Raw genomic sequence first — 20,292 nt, forward strand, 5'->3', positions numbered from 1 at the left:
AAAGCTAAATTGAGAAGGGAATAGGAGGTGATAGTGTTCCAAGCACCACATCAGACGGACATTGACCATACGCTCAAAGAGTTTGCAGACGCAACTCGTGAAAGCAATGGGGCGGAAGTCTTTAGGGGATGACCCAAGAGAACCAGGTTTCCGAATAGGAAGAACTACCGCCTCAAGCCAGTCCTCAGGGACTGACGACGACGCCCAGACATGGTCATAAACACTCAGTAAAAACTGACACGTGCATGGAGGGAGATGGCGAAATATCTCATAATGAATATCATCAGAGCCCCTCGCCACAGAACCGCAGAGGGCCAGGGCAGACAGGAGTTCTGAGAGAGAGAGAAAGAAAGGATCGTTATAGGGAAGCTGAAGAGAAGTCCTCAAACCTAAGGAAGAAGGTTCAAGAAGAGGCTAACGAGTAAGGAAAGAAGGAGGAATATGAGAGAAGGAGCTAAGAGTTGAGAAGTGAAAACCGAATTCGGTCGCGACCGGCAATGGATCCGCCACAACAGAACCATGGATGTGAAGGACTGGCGAGACATCTGGAACAAGCTTACCCGCTATCTTGCGGATTTTCTTCCAGATCAGGGGCAGAGGAGTGTCTGACGTAATGGTGGAAACGAAAGATCGCCAAACCCTCACGTTTAGCCTTATGGATGACTCAACGGGCCATTGCACTTGCCCTTCGAAACAAAAGAAAAGAAAAGGGAGTCGTACGGCGATGGTGTTTCGTTCAGGCTTCATGCTTACAGCGGACAGCCCGAGCACAGTCTGCATTCCACCAGGGAACGCACTTCCGCACGCCCCTGGAGGTAGAGCGAGGAACAAAACAGAGGGCAGCATAAAAAACAGTGTCATGAAAGAGGAAGAGGGCTCAGGGGAGAGGCAGATCAGAGAGGTCTGAAAGAGTAGCACGCAAGGTGAAGAGGTTCCAGTCAGCCCTGGGAAAGTAAAACCTAAGTAAAGAGAAGGAAGGGCGTCAAAAAAGGTATCAAGAATGTGGAAATGGTCACTGTTATGTAGGATATCAAGAACCCGCCAGGTGAAGTCCAAATAAAGAAAAGACAAGCAGATAGAAAGAGCAAGACTGGAAATGGTGCGAGTGCAGGAGTCAACATGAGTCGGCTCTCCAGAATTTAGAAGAGACAGAAGAAGAGAGAACAAAAGGTTCAAGAAGGCGGCTCCGGGTGTTTGTCAGCACATCACCCAAGAGGGTATGCCGACAGTTAAAATCACCCATAAAGAGCACAGGCTCTATTAAGGATTCTAATAGGTGTTTAAGATCAGGTAGAGAAAGTGGGACATTCGGAGCGAGATAAATGGAACAGAATGTAGACCATTTACTCACAAAGATACGGGCCACAGAACATTGAATGAGAGACTGAAAAAGTAGGGGGATGAAGGAAATATCAAGACAGATCAAGAGAGCAGTAGAGGCATGGGGTCACAGCAAGAGCTGGAAGGGAGGAGAGAAAGGAATAACAATGGAGCGACCATGACAAGCGCCAAGCTCGTCAGAAGATGAACACAAAGAAGATAAACACAAAACGGGGGAAAACTGCGTGATCAGAAGTTGGAGTTCATTGAAGTTGGCATAAATATCACGAATATTCCATTGAAGAACAGACAGACTGAAAAACGAGAGAACAGAAACAGATAATACAGGAGAAACAAAGGCAAAGTAGAACACAGTACACTAAGGAAGAACAAGATAGAGATCAGTGAAATCAGAGTGACGGGGAAGAGGCAAAGCTAGCAAAGATAACTGAGACATGGGAGGGGAGGATGGACCAGAGGCGAACGGACAGAGTCTGGAGCGGGAGGACGCATCAGAGAGAGGCAGTCAAGGGAAGCGGGGGTAGGAAAGACAGAAACAGGTGTGGGCACCGGAGCAAGGGCAGCATCCAAGAGAGGATCAGGAACCAAGGAAACCTCCATAGGAGGGACAGGAGACCCCGCCATTGTAAAGGGAGTGGAAGCAAGGATAGTATCGGAGTCGGAATGTGAGGAATACATCGAAGCCTTCTTTACCCGCTGGGGAGGAAGGAGAGGAGCCAGGCTTACGCTTCTAATGTATAGAAACAGGCGTACTATCAGCAATATACTGGGCGACTGCCTTGACAGTTTCAACAGGAAAACGAGAACGGGCAACATGATGAACGCTGGGAGGAGGTTGGGCAACGGCCTGAACAGACAGGCGGCGAGGAGCACCATCAGACAGAGGGGAAGGTTCAGAAGGAGAGGGGCGAGAAGGGAAGGAGGGCATGGGAGACTACGAAGAACAGGAAGGAAGAAAGGAAACTGCTCCGTCTGCTCCGAGCAGACGGAGCAGACGAGGTGGTGGGGAAGGTATCATGGTCCAAGGCCCCAAAACGGTTGTGAAACTGAGAAAGTGGGAGAGGATGCAAAGAAGGGGGCATGCAACATACGAACATAAGACATGCTAGAAAAAGAGGGAAGATGGTGATCCTGGCGCCTATCCTCAGGAAAAGACAAATGTTCACAATGCTTCAAATTGAGGATGGCTTCCTCAAATTTGCAACGAACACATGTGAGGGAGGAGGCAAGGTGGGTGTCACCACAATTCACGCGAGAGACTGGGAAGAAGTGCACTCCTTCTTGGAATGACCAGAGGTTCCACACAAGGAGCAGAGAGCGACCTCACTAGTGCACCTGAAGGGACCATGCCCAAATCTCCAGCACCTGCCGCAAAGGCGAGGAGAGGGATGTACTCTTGAACGGAGTATAGCTGCATCAGCAAGAATGAATGATGAGGGAAGGGACATACCATCAAACGTGACCTTCACAACGTGAAGTGGCTCTCGGCGACAACCACGAGGGGGTCGAGTGAAGGTATCTACCTGGAGGAAAGAATGGCCATGGGCCTCATTGATGTACTTAATATCTTCATGGCAGTCTTTAAGTTCCCTGTCACCAGTCATGGTGCAGGAGAAGAATTGTACCAATGTCAGCACTCAATCAGGCATTTTTGAAGATTCGGACAAGAGCCTCCCCTATGCACGACAACAAAGCCAATCGGGCAGCCGCTTCTTGAGAAGGGGCTGCAACAACATGGGAACCAGTATGGGTGAGGTTAAAGGTGACCAACGCATACACAGAATCAACAAGGTGCTTATGGAGAAATAAATAATCAGGACGAGTGGGTCAACATGACTAAGATCAAAATAATTAGTCAATATAGCAGGACCAAACAAAGACTGCAAAGCAGAATGTGAAGGAATCAAGCGCGAGCAAATGCGGAGGTGACGACGCAGAGCAACCCCAGTAAGAGTGGAGGTAAACGGCGTAGTTGTGACAACTAGAGACGGAGCCATGCCAGGTGATGAGGTCATCACCACTGGGGGCTTGGGTTTCAACCCCACTACAGAGGTGGGAGGGAAGCAGAGAAAGGTAGTCCTGAGAGTCCGAAAAGAAACATGGTCAGGGCCAAATGAAGCAGGAGCTAGAGAGCCTGGTCTTCCAACACAGTCTAACTCAGGGTTGGTCACCCACCCCACGAGACTGGGGAGTAAAAAAAGGTCAGTAATCGGCATAATAACGAGCAGGTAAGAAAATTATTCACGAATAAGCCCCATACCCACCATGGAGCCACTATTAGAGGATAGGACACAAAACAAGATGCCCCCCCCCCCCCGCGAAGGGTGCATCGAGAGTATATGCCCTGCAATCCCCACCTTAAGAACTGTCAGTCCGACGAGATCGGGTTCAGTAACAAAGACGAGGATTGACAAATAAATGCGTCCCCTCGCTCGCAACGTCGGGTACCACAGTTCTACAGGTGAGTGAGTGTGCCTCCTCAAACACCCGGGCGTCAAAACAGCAGAAGTCTGAAAGAATAATCAAGAATGGCAAAAGGTCAGCGGGAAACGACAATTTGAAAGGAGAAGTGAGAGCAGTAAAAATTAAAAAGAAGGAAGAGAAAATAGCTTCTAGCAAAATTAATGAAGACGGCAGCAGGAGCATGAGACTTCCAAAAAACAGACGACCGCCACATGGAGCATCACACCCCGGCAGCCGCTCATCTGTCCCCCTCACGTCGACAACGGGCTGGAAAGCGAGGAGGAGATTAAGCTTAGAGAGAGAGAAAGCTACATAAATGTAATAGAGGAAACATTTCCTGAAAGAAACCTGCAGCTGAGAGGTCGCGTATTGCTAATATCACTCCGTCAAGGAAACTAGTATCTAGAATTGGAGATTTATTGTGTAATATATACACAATTATAATATTGTATGGGAATCTTTTGTGAATAAAAATGTAGTCATTTATATAACCAACTAAGGGAGTACGGTTAAATGAATAATTATAGAGTTTGATCAGGAATGATAAGAGATCTGGTATCATAGGGCGAGTGATGTGGTAAGACCGGCGGACGCCAATTTAACCTTCCGAAGGTGGACCGTGTTTATTGACTGCTTGAGTTTCTGATGTTTATCTTCTACCAGATGAAAAACTAAAATATTATGACAGAGACGGGTCCCAGACTGTCACAGTTTAAATAAACGGGTTGTAGAGGTGACAAACACCACACACCTCCCATGCTATATTACCTAACTATACTTTACCCTCTGCTCATTTTAACAAGAATCTGTGTTTAATGTGCAACTTGTGAGAGAACACCTCAGAAGAGGGGTCAGTGTTATGGATGACGGAGAGACTATAAGCCCAAGTGATGTTACCAACAAACTATTCAAACTAAGAGATGTCAGCAGATCGAGTATTATGATATAATGGTCTCAGATGATGATAGGCTGCAGCTGAAGCAAGCGCCCACAAACTCATAATTTGAACTCGTTAAATAAGACAGCAGTAGAAGTATGTACTCATAGTAAATATCATCACAATGACATAACTAAACAAAGTTGACCATACACTCATACTCATAATAGCGGCCACAGACTCATACCAGTCACCACGTGGACAACTGACTCATACCAATCACCACGTGGACAACTGACTCATACCAGTCACCACGTGGACAACTGACTCATACCAGTCACCACGTGGACAACTGACTCATAACAATCACCACGTGGACAACTGACTCATACCAGTCACCACGTGGACAACTGACTCAGACCAGTCACCACGTGGACAACTGACTCAGACCAGTCACCACGTGGACAACTGACTCATACCAGTCACCACGTGGACAACTGACTCAGACCAGTCACCACGTGGACAACTGACTCAGACCAGTCACCACGTGGACAACTGACTCAGACCAGTCACCACGTGGACAACTGACTCAGACCAGTCACCACGTGGACAACTGACTCAGACCAGTCACCACGTGGACAACTGACTCAGACCAGTCATCACGTGGACAACTGACTCAGACCAGTCACCACGTGGACAACTGACTCAGACCAGTCACCACGTGGACAACTGACTCAGACCAGTCACCACGTGGACAACTGACTCAGACCAGTCACCACGTGGACAACTGACTCAGACCAGTCACCACGTGGACAACTGACTCAGACCAGTCACCACGTGGACAACTGACTCAGACCAGTCACCACGTGGACAACTGACTCATACCAGTCACCACGTGGACAACTGACTCATACCAGTCACCACGTGGACAACTGACTCATACCAGTCACCACAGGGGTTACTGACTCATACCAGTCACCACGTGGACAACTGACTCATACCAGTCACCACGTGGACAACTGACTCATACCAGTCACCACGTGGACAACTGACTCATACCAGTCACCACGTGGACAACTGACTCATACCAGTCACCACGTGGACAACTGACTCATACCAGTCACCACAGGGGTTACTGACTCACACCAGTTACCAAATGAGCTACTGACTCACACCAGTCACATCATGGACTGCTGACTCACACCAGTCACCACATGGGCTACTGACTCATGCCAGTCACCAAATGGGCTACTGACTCACACCAGTCATCACATGGGCTACTGACTCACACCAGTCACCACATGGGCTACTGACTCACACCAGTCACCACAGGGGTTACTGACTCACACCAGTTACCAAATGAGCTACTGACTCACACCAGTCACATCATGGACTGCTGACTCACACCAGTCACCACATGGGCTACTGACTCATGCCAGTCACCAAATGGGCTACTGACTCACACCAGTCATCACATGGGCTACTGACTCACACCAGTCACCACATGGGCTACTGACTCACACCAGTCACCACATGGGCTACTGACTCACGCCAGTCACCATATGGGCTACTGACTCTCACCAGTCACCACATGGGCTACTGACTCACGCCAGTCACCATATGGGCTACTGACTCACACCAGTCACCACATGGGCTGCTGACTCTCAACAGTCACCACATGGGCTGCTGACTCACACCAGTCACCACATGGGCTACTGACTCACACCAGTCACCACATGGGCTGCTGACTCTCAACAGTCACCACATGGGCTGCTGACTCACGCCAGTCACCATATGGGCTACTGACTCACACCAGTCACCACATGGGCTACTGACTCACACCAGTCACCACATGGGCTACTGACTCTCACCAGTAATAACAGATGCTATCGATCATGTAAGATGTTAACACTCGGGCCGTCATACGAAGACATAAACCAGTAAACAGAGGATAGAGAGAGGGAGAGAGAGGAAGAGTGAGGCAGAGCGAGAACGAGAGCAAGGGAGGGAGAACGAGAGCGAGTGAGGGCGAGGGAGAGTGAGACACAAGTGAGGGAGAGTGAGACAGAAAGATAGAGATAATCGTAGTCACAGCCTATCGCATGAGTTACCGAGTGACGCTGCCACCACCCTGAGTTACCGGACAGGGGACCGGAGTGAGGTTCGTAGGTCTTGCAGATGGAATAACCTACCAGGACAGGTGTAGGGGACAATTGAACGGTACAAGGATCCTGGCCTGACACTCGAATAATTCTGACCACTTGGGAACTATAGTGTACACAAGAATAAGGCGGGACACACCCAATACTAACACCTCAACATGGAAGACGAACGGGGGAGAGGAGTACTGGATAATTAAGAACACTAGGTCACTGGGACATAGGGGACGGTAGGCCCAATATCACTAAGGCAAGGAACCATTAATACACATTTTATAACACTTAATATATGACTTTATTTGAAATAATTAAATAAGACACTCCCTAACTATATTCCCTGCTAGAGGCCAAGGGTACTGAATGAGGTGCTTTAGTACAAGAGAGCCGTACTTACTCGTATGTTGTTCCATAGTTTTCCTGGAGATGATGTTCCTTCCCCGAGTCCACACACACACCTCCCTACTGGGCTGCGCCCACTCAACTGACTCTGTAGCATGATCTCTTGCTCCCCAGCTGAACATGAGGGTTTTGCATTTGATGTTTAGGGGTTAATCCCTGAAGATTATCATGACGGCATCAACTCTAACCTCTTCGTAATTCGATGACCGTTGACCTGACTATGGCTAACTTGTACAGAGGTGTAACTTTTACATTGTCTGCCGCCGCCTGACTAGCGCCTGTGGTTTGTTCATCCTCCACGTGGCTTGTTCATGCTGTACTATGTACTGCTCTCTTGTTACACTGACACCAGTCACCACATGGACTACTGACTCACACCAGTCACCACATGGGCTACTGACTCTCACCAGTCACCACATGGGCTACTTACTCACACCAGTCACCACATGGGCTACTTACTCACACCAGTCACCACATGGGCTACTGACTCACAACAGTCACCACATGGGCTACTGACTCACACCAGTCACCACATGGGCTACTGACTCTCACCAGTCACCACATGGGCTACTTACTCACACCAGTCACCACATGGGCTACTGACTCACAACAGTTACCACATGGGCTACTGACTCACACAATTCACCACATGGGCTACTGACTCACACAAGTCACCACATGGGCTACTGACTCACACCAGTCACCACATGGGCTACTGACTCTCACCAGTCACCACATGCACTACTGACTCACACCATTCACCACATGGGCTACTGACTCACGACCCTAGCTCACAACAACGGCTAACAACACAATAGTCATACAAAACAAATATTAATATAATATTAATACAAATACAAATACTTATCAAAGATCTCCAGTCACAACACTCTGGAGACTACTCACCTGGCAGGTACTTGGCACCGGAGACTGACTCACCTGGCAGGTACTTGGCCCCGGACAGAGGCTGAGGCAGGGGGAAGGACAGGTTGCGGACAGGGACGCAGCTGGTGAGACGGAAGCGCTGCTTCTCGGAGTAGAGGGGCCGCAGACCCTGGCGGCAGACGCAGGCGCCGACGGCGGAGCACAGCGACCCTCTGACTGAACACTGCGGCTCACAGGGTAGTGGCTGGCCCTCACACCCTCCTGTGGACGGTCACAGCTCTTATGCTCTCTGCCCTCCTCCGCGTGCTCTCCCCCGTGTACCCTTCCCCGTGTACCCTCCCCCGCGTGCTCTCCCCCGTGTGCCCTCCTCCGTGTGCCCTCCCCCGTGTGGTCTCCCCCGTGTGCCCTCCCCCGTGTGCTCTCCCCCATGTGCCCTCCTCCGTGTGCCCTCCCCCGTGTGCCCTCCTCCGCGTGCTCTCCCCCGCGTGCTCTCCGTCACGTGCTCTCCCCCGCGTGCTCTCCCCCGCGTGCTCTCCCCCGCGTGCCCTCCCCCGTGTGCTCTCCCCTGTGTGCTCTTCCTCGTGTGCTCTCCTCCGTGTGCTCTCCCCCGCGTGCTCTCCCCCGCGTGCTCTCCCCCGCGTGCCCTCCCCCGCGTGCCCTCCCCCGTGTGCTCTCCCCCGTGTGCTCTTCCTCGTGTGCTCTTCCCCGTGTGCCCTCCCCCGTGTGCTCTCCCCTGTGTGCTCTCCCCCGTGTGCTCTCCCCCGCGTGCCCTCCCCCGCGTGCCCTCCCCCGTGTGCTCTCCCCCGTGTGCTCTCCTCAGTGTGCTCTCCCCCGTGTGCTCTCCCCCGCGTGCTCTTCTGCAGGTGTAAATATGTGCACTACATGTGTAAACTAGAGTATATTCTAGTGCATGTATATATAATTTAGTATACTCGTTTGTGTGTGTATGATCAGTGTAAAATATTGTTCAAGTGAATTCTCTGGCACACAAGGATACACTGGTATGCTCTGGCGCACCAGTATACACTGGTATGCGCTAGCGCACCAGTATACACTGGTATGCTCTGGCGCACCAGTATACACTGGTATGCTCTGGTGCACCAGTATACACTGGTATGCTCTGGCGAACCAGTATACACTGGTAAGTAAGTAAATAATTATCAAAAGAAGGCACCAAACTGGGAAGGCTATGTAGCACCATCAAATGTGCGGAATAATTAGAGGGCGCTAAATATCACCAAGGATGCCAATACGAGAACAAAAACGCATAAGGCGAACGATATCAAAAGTATCCGAGTCACCAAGAATTCTATTGAGGGACAGGTGACCGCGAGGGGCGGTCGGAAAGCAAGACACACGCTCGTCGTGGAAGTCGGGACATTCAAGAAGGACATGCACGAATGTAAGAGGGACAATGCAATTAGGACAATAAGGAGCAGGGCGGCGCTCCATCAAGTGACCATGGATTAAGCAAGTATGGCCAATATGCAACCTCGCCAGAGCTGTTTCCCATCGCCGGTTACGGTGGTAGGAGGACAGCCAAGAGGAAACACAACATTTAAGAGTACGTAGTTTGTTACCAGTAACAGACGACCAAGAAGCCTGCCAACGGGTAAGGATGGAAGAATGGATAACCGGGTAAAAGTCGGAATATGGAATAACTTTACGAGAGATGGGACAAAAGCGGACAGCTTCCTTGGCGGCAGCATCCACACGCTCATTTAAAGACACCAATATGGCTGGGAATCCAACAAAACTCAACCGACTTAAATTTACTGTGAACAAGAAACAGCCAATGCTGGATCTCGACAACTGCGGGATGAACCGGATTAAAGGACCGGAGAGCCATGAGGGCACTATGAGAGTCAACAACAACTACAAAGGAAGAGTGACAACGAGAAAGCAGGAGACGAAGAGCATAGAGAATAGCATAAAGGTCCGCTGTGGAGTTGCTAGTCTCCAGAGGTAAGCGAAACATATAAGTGCGATCAGGAAAAACAACAGAGTAGCCAACACCGTCTGCAGTGTTGGGAAGACAGGGAAGAAGAGAGGATAAACGGCTCAAGAAGGCGACCTCGGTTATTCATCAGAACATCACCCCAAAGAGAATGACGACAATTGAAATCACCCAGCAGGAGCACAGGCTCCGGTAAGGAATCCAGGAGGTGTTTCAGATCAGGAAGAGAAAGCTAAATGGAACAAACTGTGTACCATTTCCCCACAAAGATACGAGCAGCAGAACAATGGAGAGGCGAAGGAAAAAGTAAGGGGACAAAGGGAACATCAGAGCGAATAGAGAGAGCAGAAGAATTAGAAGCCCCAGCAACAGCTGGGGGGGGGGGGGGAGAAAGGAATAGCCACGAAAACGACCAGGACGAGCACCAGGCATCGGTTCCTGGAGACAGATACAAAGGGGCGAAAACCGCAAAATCAGAAGTTAGAGTTCGAGGAAATTGGCATAATAACCTCGAACTTTCCATTGAAGAATAGACATCGACGAGAAGAGAAAGGACAACAACAGAGAACAAGGAAGAAACAAAGGCGAAAGAGCAACACAGCACGTTAAAGAATATCAGGGTCGGGATCAGGGTCAGCAAAGTCAGGGTTAGGGGGCATGGGTAAACTGAGCAAAGACGGAGGGATGGAAGCAGGAGAACAGACTAGAGGGTGGGCGGGCGGGGTCCGAAGGAGGAGGAGGAAGAGGAGGAGACAACGGAGAGGAGCAGTCAAGGACAGAAGCAGGAAGAGGGGGAGTAGAAAGAGGGGAGCGCACCTCAGCAAGGGCAGCGACCGAGAGGGAAGCAGGGACCAAAGAAACCTCCATAGCAGGAACAGGCGGCGCATCCACTGAAATGGGAGGAGAAGGAGCAACAAAGCCAGTAGTAGGGGCCGAGGAAGAAAGAGAAGCCTTCTTACCCACCGGGGAGGAGAAAGGAGAGGAGCCAGGCTTACGCTTCTGACTTAAAAAGACCGGTGTCCCAGCAACTACGTACCGGACAACGGATTCCAGCGTCTCAACAGGAGAAGCTGAACGAGAGCACAAACGACGGCCGTTAGGAGAGCGATGGACATCAGCCCGCACCGACAGGCAATGGAGAGAGTCAACAGACGGAGGAGAAGGATGGCAAGGAGGATCGGAGGGAGACAAGGAAGAAGACACAGGAGACATGACAGACCTGGTAGAAAGAAGGGGAACCCCAGACAGAGGACCAGGAGGGGGACCCTTCGGGACAGAACTCAAATGAACAGAGGAGAGGGCAATGGGCGTATCAGAGTCCAAAGCCTGGAAACGGTTGTGAGTCTGAGGAAGGTGGGAAGGACGAGGAGAGGAAGAGCGCAACACGCGAGCATAAGAGACGTTATCATAAGGTGGGAGCCAGCGAACCTGGTGCCTCGCCTCAGGAAAAGATAAACGCTCCCGGTGCTTCAAGTTGAGGACGGCTGCCTCAAGCTTGTAATGGATACAGGCATGGGAGAAGGTAGGATGGGCCTCACCGCAGTTGAGGCAGCGAGCCTGGGGAGAAGTGCACTCCGACTTAGAGTGACCTTCACCCCCACAGAAAGGACAGAGAGAGAGACAGTCCCAGAGCAGTGGAGGGCACCATGCCCAAACCTCCAGCACTTGTTACAAAGCCGAGGAGAAGGAATATACTCCTGGATAGAGCACATTGCACCAGCAAGAATAACAGAGGATAGAAGGGACCTACCATCAGAGGTGATCTTCACAACCCGAAGGGGTTGACGGCGACGACCACGAGGGGGACGAGTAAACGAGTCCACCTGGAGAACAGAATGGCCTTGGGCATCACGGATATGCCGAATGTCATCGTGGCAGTCTTGCAGATTCCAAACACCAGTCTCAACATGGGGCGAGAGGAGAATAGTGCCAACACTGGCATTCAATTGAGCATTCATTGAGACCCGAACAGGGATCTCGCCTAGGCAAGATAAGGCAGCCAAGCGGGAAGCTGCATCATGAGAAGGAGCAGAAATGACACGTGTACCGAGACGAGTGGGGTTTATGGTAACAGACACATCCACGGAATCAACAAGATGCCGATGGAGGGAGAAATCGTCAGGAGGCGCAGAATCAAGAAGAAGGAGATCAAAGTATTTGGCTCATGAAGCAGGACCAAACAAGGCTTGATACGCATCAGTTTGGGAAGGAATCAAGCGAGTGCGGATGTAGCGCGGACAGCGTTGAGAACCCCCAGAGAGAGAGAGGACAAAAGGCGCAGTTGTCACAACGAAAGACTTAGCCGCACCAGGGGACGAAGTGGTCACCACTGTGGGTTTGAGGCTCGACCCAACCACAGAGGACGGAGGGGAGCTAGGGAAAGAAGTCAGGAGAGTCAAAGGAGGAGCAAGGTCGGGGTCCAACGCAGCGGAGGCTACAGAGCCCGGTCTTCCAAGACTGGCCGACTCGGGGGCTTGGTCGCCCTCCCCACGAGCCCAAGAGGGTACAACAGAAACATTCAATGACATACAGATGAAGAGTGATAAATTCATCCGCGAATGTGCCCCCATACCAACCATGGAGCAACATTTAGAGGCAGGACACCCAACAAGAAGCTATCGCCGATCATGCCGGGGCCCCCTAGGGGTGGGTCGTGAGTATACACCCCACAAACGTCACCTTAAGAACTGTGAGTCCGTCGAGATAGGGTTCAGCGACAAAAGGGGGATTGACAGTAGAAGGTTCCCCTCGCTCGAGACGTTGGGTACTACAGTTCTACGGGTGCAAGAGTATGCCTCCTCAAGCACCCAGGCGTTAAAATAGAAATAGTCCAAAGGAATAACCAAAACAAGCAAAAGGTCAGCAGGAAACGACAAGCAGACAGGAGAAGAGGGGGGAGAAAAACGAAACATAAGGAAAAGGAAAAGCGATCCGACACAATTAGAGAAGACAGCAGCAGGAGTGCAAGGACACAAAAGGACAGAGGACTGTTCCACGGAGCAACACACTCCGACAGTTGTCCACTAAGCCTCCTCACGGCGCCAACGGGCCGGAGGGGAAGAGGGTATACACTGCTATGCTCTGGCACACCAGTATACACTGGTATACTCTGGCACACCAGTATACACTGGTATACTCTGGTGCACCAGTATACACAGGTATACTCTGGCACACCAGTATACACTGGTATACTCTGGTGCACCAGTATACACAGGTATACTCTGGCACACCAGTATACACTGGTATACTCTGGTGCACCAGTATACACAGGTATACTCTGGCGCACCAGTATACACTGCTATGCTCTGGCGCACCAGTATACACAGGTATACTCTGGCGCACCAGTATACACTGCTATGCTCTGGCGCACCAGTATACACTGCTATGCTCCGGCGCACCAGTATACACTGCTATGCTCCGGCGCACCAGTATACACTGGTATGCTCCGGCGCACCAGTATACACTGGTATGCTCCGGCGCACCAGTATACACTGGTATACTCTGGCGCACCAGTATACACTGGTATACTCCGGCGCACCAGTATACACTGGTATACTCCGGCGCACCAGTATACACTGGTATACTCCGGCGCACCAGTATACACTGGTATACTCCGGCGCGCCAGTATACACTGGTATACTCCGGCGCGCCAGTATACACTGGTATACTCCGGCGCGCCAGTATACACTGGTATACTCCGGCGCGCCAGTATACACTGGTATACTCCGGCGCGCCAGTATACACTGGTATACTCCGGCGCGCCAGTATACACTGGTATACTCCGGCGCGCCAGTATACACTGGTATACTCCGGCGCGCCAGTATACACTGGTATACTCCGGCGCGCCAGTATACACTGGTATACTCCGGCGCGCCAGTATACACTGGTATACTCCGGCGCGCCAGTATACACTGGTATACTCCGGCGCGCCAGTATACACTGGTATACTCCGGCGCGCCAGTATACACTGGTATACTCCGGCGCGCCAGTATACACTGGTATACTCCGGCGCGCCAGTATACACTGGTATACTCCGGCGCGCCAGTATACACTGGTATACTCCGGCGCGCCAGTATACACTGGTATACTCCGGCGCGCCAGTATACACTGGTATACTCCGGCGCGACAGTATACACTGGTATACTCCGGCGCGCCAGTATACACTGGTATACTCCGGCGCGCCAGTATACACTGGTATACTCCGGCGCGCCAGTATACACTGGTATACTCCGGCGCGCCAGTATACACTGGTATACTCCGGCGCGCCAGTATACACTGGTATACTCCGGCGCGCCAGTATACACTGGTATACTCCGGCGCGCCAGTATACACTGGTATACTCCGGCGCGCCAGTATACACTGGTATACTCCGGCGCGCCAGTATACACTGGTATACTCCGGCGCGCCAGTATACACTGGTATACTCCGGCGCGCCAGTATACACTGGTATACTCCGGCGCGCCAGTATACACTGGTATACTCCGGCGCGCCAGTATACACTGGTATACTCCGGCGCGCCAGTATACACTGGTATACTCCGGCGCGCCAGTATACACTGGTATACTCCGGCGCGCCAGTATACACTGGTATACTCCGGCGCGCCAGTATACACTGGTATACTCCGGCGCGCCAGTATACACTGGTATACTCCGGCGCGCCAGTATACACTGGTATACTCCGGCGCGCCAGTATACACTGGTATACTCCGGCGCGCCAGTATACACTGGTATACTCCGGCGCGCCAGTATACACTGGTATACTCCGGCGCGCCAGTATACACTGGTATACTCCGGCGCGCCAGTATACACTGGTATACTCCGGCGCGCCAGTATACACTGGTATACTCCGGCGCGCCAGTATACACTGGTATACTCCGGCGCGCCAGTATACACTGGTATACTCCGGCGCGCCAGTATACACTGGTATACTCCGGCGCGCCAGTATACACTGGTATACTCCGGCGCGCCAGTATACACTGGTATACTCCGGCGCGCCAGTATACACTGGTATACTCCGGCGCGCCAGTATACACTGGTATACTCCGGCGCGCCAGTATACACTGGTATACTCCGGCGCGCCAGTATACACTGGTATACTCCGGCGCGCCAGTATACACTGGTATACTCCGGCGCGCCAGTATACACTGGTATACACCGGCGCGCCAGTATACACTGGTATACTCCGGCGCGCCAGTATACACTGGTATACTCTGGCGCGCCAGTATACACTGGTATACTCTGGCGCGCCAGTATACTCTGGCGCACCAGTATACACTGGTATACTCTGGCGCACCAGTATACACTGGTATACTCTGGCGCACCAGTATACACTGGTATACTCTGGCGCACCAGTATACACTGGTATACTCTGGCGCACCAGTATACACTGGTATACTCTGGCGCACCAGTATACACTGGTATACTCTGGCGCACCAGTATACACTGGTATACTCTGGCGCACCAGTATACACTGGTATACTCTGGCGCACCAGTATACACTGGTATACTCTGGCGCACCAATATACACTGGTATACTCTGGCGCACCACTATACACTGGTATACTCTGGCGCACCAGTATACACTGGTATACTCTGGCGCACCAGTATACACTGGTATACTCTGGCGCACCACTATACACTGGTATACTCTGGCGCACCAGTATACACTGGTATACTCTGGCGCACCAGTATACACTGGTATACTCTGGCGCACCAGTATACACTGGTATACTCTGGCGCACCAGTATACACTGGTATACTCTGGCGCACCAGTATACACTGGTATACTCTGGCGCACCAGTATACACTGGTATACTCTGGCGCACCAGTATACACTGGTATACTTTGGCGCACCAGTATACACTGGTATACTCTGGCGCACCAGTATACACTGGTATACTCTGGCGCACCAGTATACACTGGTATACTCTGGCGCACCAGTATACACTGGTATACTCTGGCGCACCAGTATACACTGGTATACTCTGGCGCACCAGTATACACTGGTATACTCTGGCGCACCAGTATACACTGGTATACTCTGGCGCACCAGTATACACTGGTATACTCTGGCGCACCAGTGTACACTGGTATACTCTGGCGCACCAGTATACACTGGTATACTCTGGCGCACCAGTATACACTGGTATACTCTGGCGCACCAGTATACACTGGTATACTCTGGCGCACCAGTATACACTGGTATACTCTGGCGCACCAGTATACACTGGTATACTCTGGCGCACCAGTATACACTGGTATACACTGGCGCAACAGTATACACTGGTATACTCTGGCGCACCAGTATACACTGGTATACACTGGCGCAACAGTATACACTGGTATACTCTGGCGCACCAGTATACACTGGCGCAACAGTATACACTGGTATACTCTGGCGCACCAGTATACACTGGTATACTCTGGCGCAACAGTATACACTGGTATACTCTGGCGCACCAGTATACACTGGTATACTCTGGCGCACCAGTATACACTAGTATACTCTGGCGCACCAGTATACTCTGGCGCACCAGAAACACTGATATACTCTGGCGCACCAGTATACACTGGTATACTCTGGCGCACCAGTATACACTAGTATACTCTGGCGCACCAGTATACACTGGTATACTGTGGCGCACCAGTATACACTAGTATACTCTGGCGCACCAGTATACTCTGGCGCACCAGAAACACTGATATACTCTGGCGCACCAGTATACACTGGTATACTCTGGCGCACCAGTATACACTAGTATACTCTGGCGCACCAGTATACTCTGGCGCACCAGAAACACTGATATACTCTGGCGCACCAGTATACACTGGTATACTCTGGCGCACCAGTATACACTAGTATACTCTGGCGCACCAGTATACTCTGGCGCACCAGAAACACTGATATACTCTGGCGCACCAGTATGCACTGGTATACTTTGGCGCACCAGTATACACTGGTATACTCTGGCGCACCAGTATACACTGGTATACTCTGGCGCACCAGTATACACTAGTATACTCTGGCGCACCAGTATACACTGGTATACTCTGGCGCACCAGTATACACTGGTATACTCTGGCGCACCAGTATACACTGGTATACTCTGGCGCACCAGTATACACTGGTATAATCTGGCGCACCAGTATACACTGGTATACTCTGGCGCACCAGTATACACTGGTATACTCTGGCGCACCAGTATACACTGGTATAATCTGGCGCACCAGTATACACTTGTTGGATATTTCCAACATCGAATACAACATTGTTGTATTCTCATTACTTATTACTAATCATATTAATATTGTAGTAAGTAAAATTAACAACTCGTAGAATTCTCCTGTACTAATAATTCATCTGTGCATTAGGCTAGAATTCTCACGTCATCTAACGCTAGTATTGCGTCAGATTTCTTTACAGTAAAACACATTATATACAATTTGTGTGAGAATTAAATACGATTCTCCATAATTAAGGCATTCTGTATGACAACTGATTGCAGACGAATTGTTCTCTAACTAAAAGCCGAATAGAGCGTTAGAATTATACCGTCTACCTCGCGATAGTGTTAACGTCATCAATGAATGCTATGGGGAGACATTAATTCCTCTCCCTTGTATCTTTACTATTCTTAAATAGTTAAATAATAATATTTCGTTCCTCTAAATAATAAACCCGTCCAGTCTTTAGAGTTTCAAGCGCGAATGCGAGAAATATTAATGTTCATGCCAATAATTTGTGTAATGAACGTCGACTCGGCGTGGGGGGAGGGACGCGACGCCATGCTCACTCGGTGAGGGAGTCGGTGCGCGTACACGTGGGGAACCGAAGAGAGGCAGACCTGCGCTTAACGTACGCACAAAAGACGCCATTGTCCAGCAAATAGGACACGTGTGTCTATCTACAGATGAAAGCCGCCACTGTGAGGCGTGAACGACCTTGCAGATAATATCTTCAACTAGTGCTGGTGTTAAATAAGGGACCCCTAGACTTGGTTCCTGACGACACGTGATCAGCCAGCTTGAAACGCATCAATCCAGGATAGGTTCACCGGAGCCTGGGATGCGAAATTACGGCAATCTTAATACTTACACAGTGCCCACAGCTAAGTACCTTTTATTTGATGCATCATTTACAGGTTTAATAATAGCGGGGTGATTGCGCGTCACGCGGCACGACAACACCTAATAACAGGTGATTAGAAATTTCTCTGTAGATATCAATAATCTTGAATATGTATTGAGTAGTTAAATCAATTGCTACTGGTAGTTATTTATTTTGCAGCTCGAGAGACGAATTCCTCATGCTGTCTTCTCCATGTTAACCGTGTCAGACGTCAGTGTACCAGACTTGGAGATTAAGAGGACTGCCAGGGTTATCTAAAGGAATCTATTACCAGCTAAGGCTTATTTCTTTTACTCATAACATTGCAATTTGATACATTCAGAATGTTTTCAACATAATGTGTGATTTACTGTAATTCATTATTATGCACATATTCATGTTCTTCTTTGTATGAATAATATTATATTCTACATTAATTATAGGATTAGATTATTATTAATAGAATTAGTGAACGAACCACACTGATTCCTGGACGTACTGACCTCCAGTAATAACCCCCCAATGTAGGTGTTTGAGGTTTGGTTTTAATAATACAGCCCATTAATTATTCTTATGATCATACTTTCTAGTCATATCCATAGTCACTGGTTTTCTCTAGAATTTTATCTAATGATCTGAAATTCTCAGTTTCCCTCTTTACTTTAAAAGCGGGTGGTCCTTCGTAATTTAATTTACTACTTTAATTATTAATTAATCAGAATCAAACCCAAATATCCCACATTATGGTCCTTTTCGAACCGGATAGGCATTAAATTTATAATTAAAATATTAACCATTAATAACTAATCCTTGTGTGATAGAAGCTAGACTAACTATTTAATCAATTGTGTCAACTAACATTGTAACACATCAGTTAGTCTAGATCACACTAACATATTGCTACTTTTATCTCATGTATAAAGTGGCTTTAGTGGGTCATAGCCAATTACCCACAACACTTAGACCTATACCTCACACCGAGGTGAGAATCTTTAGGTCACCAGGAGCAACAGCTCACAACTTTACAATAACACCACCCTAACACCTGCGTTAGAGTGGCCTCACCACCTAACTATCATATACTTAGGTGGTAATGACATCCACCCCACTCGTCATCCAGCCGAGGTGATCAAACACCTCAAAAACATAATTTCTTCTTTCAAGCTCATCAGTGAATCAGTAGTATTCACATTAGTGGAGCCTCGCCAACCTAGCCAAGATAATCGTTGGGGAGTAACTCCGGAATACTACCTGAGAGCTGCTAAGTACATAAATTTCAGGCTGAAAAAACGAGTGAGATTGGATGCCACATATATACAATTTACAGCCAGACCTTACAGACAGAACCTGACCAGAGACGGTGTACATTTGTCAGGGGAATCTAGGTTGCATGTGGTTGACAAGTTAATTAACACCATCAACCATCACAAAAGGCTGTGGCTAGCAAGCCAAACTTAACTGTACATAATTATTCACCTGTGTGTGCAAGAGCACTCTTATAAAACAAAAAACCCAAAAATACAGCACAACTATATTTACCTTATTGCACCACAATAATCTTTACCCATGTTATTAGGTAGAATTTAGGCTGAGATTGTGCTGAATTTGGTACAAGCCCAGACTAAATAATTTTATAGTTCTTAGCTAGGAATTATTATGACTAGATCTAAAACTAGTCAGTGTTGTGTATATATTACATTATTGTGCTGACCCTCTACAGGGTGGGATAAATTTTTGAGATAACTCTGATTGGAGTATCTCCATAATATTTCTCTTGTATACATTATTTTGTGTATCTATTTTGTGTATTGCTGGATTATCTCCATTAACTCTGATGGTGATAAGGATGAGCTAACCGGACGAGAACTAATGGTGGAGTTCAGACAGTACACAAAATATCTAGCTATTTGTTGTTAGGTAGGTAGGTACATTCAACCTCAAGTGAGGTAAACCATAAAGTAGTCCTCTTAATTTAGGCTACAATTAATGTTACCTGTTCACTAATGAACAAGTATCCAAGCTTCATTAGTAATACATATACTAACACTGTGAAGTTTGAACCTAAGCCCAACATGGCTACTCCTGAACAATTGAGGAGAACCTAC

At 49.3% G+C, this 20,292-nt stretch overlaps 2 protein-coding genes across 2 annotated transcripts in view; one reads left to right on the plus strand and one right to left on the minus strand.

The window, feature by feature from the left end:
- LOC138355512 (uncharacterized) overlaps window positions 1-8,401 on the minus strand; it is a 79,981-nt gene extending 71,580 nt beyond the window's left edge. The window contains exon 1 of the mRNA XM_069310710.1: window positions 8,179-8,401. The gene's annotated coding sequence lies outside the window, so the exon portion shown is untranslated. The remainder of the gene's footprint in view (window positions 1-8,178) is intronic.
- LOC138355513 (uncharacterized) lies at window positions 2,464-8,993 on the plus strand. The gene is made up of 2 exons (XM_069310711.1): window positions 2,464-2,571; window positions 8,304-8,993. The coding sequence occupies exons 1-2, from the start codon at window positions 2,464-2,466 to the stop codon at window positions 8,991-8,993; spliced, it is 798 nt and encodes a 265-aa protein (XP_069166812.1).
- Window positions 8,994-20,292: the final 11,299 nt, after the last annotated feature.

This window comes from Procambarus clarkii, chromosome 67, assembly GCF_040958095.1.
Source record: "Procambarus clarkii isolate CNS0578487 chromosome 67, FALCON_Pclarkii_2.0, whole genome shotgun sequence".
Classification (NCBI taxonomy): Eukaryota; Metazoa; Arthropoda; class Malacostraca; order Decapoda; family Cambaridae; genus Procambarus; species Procambarus clarkii.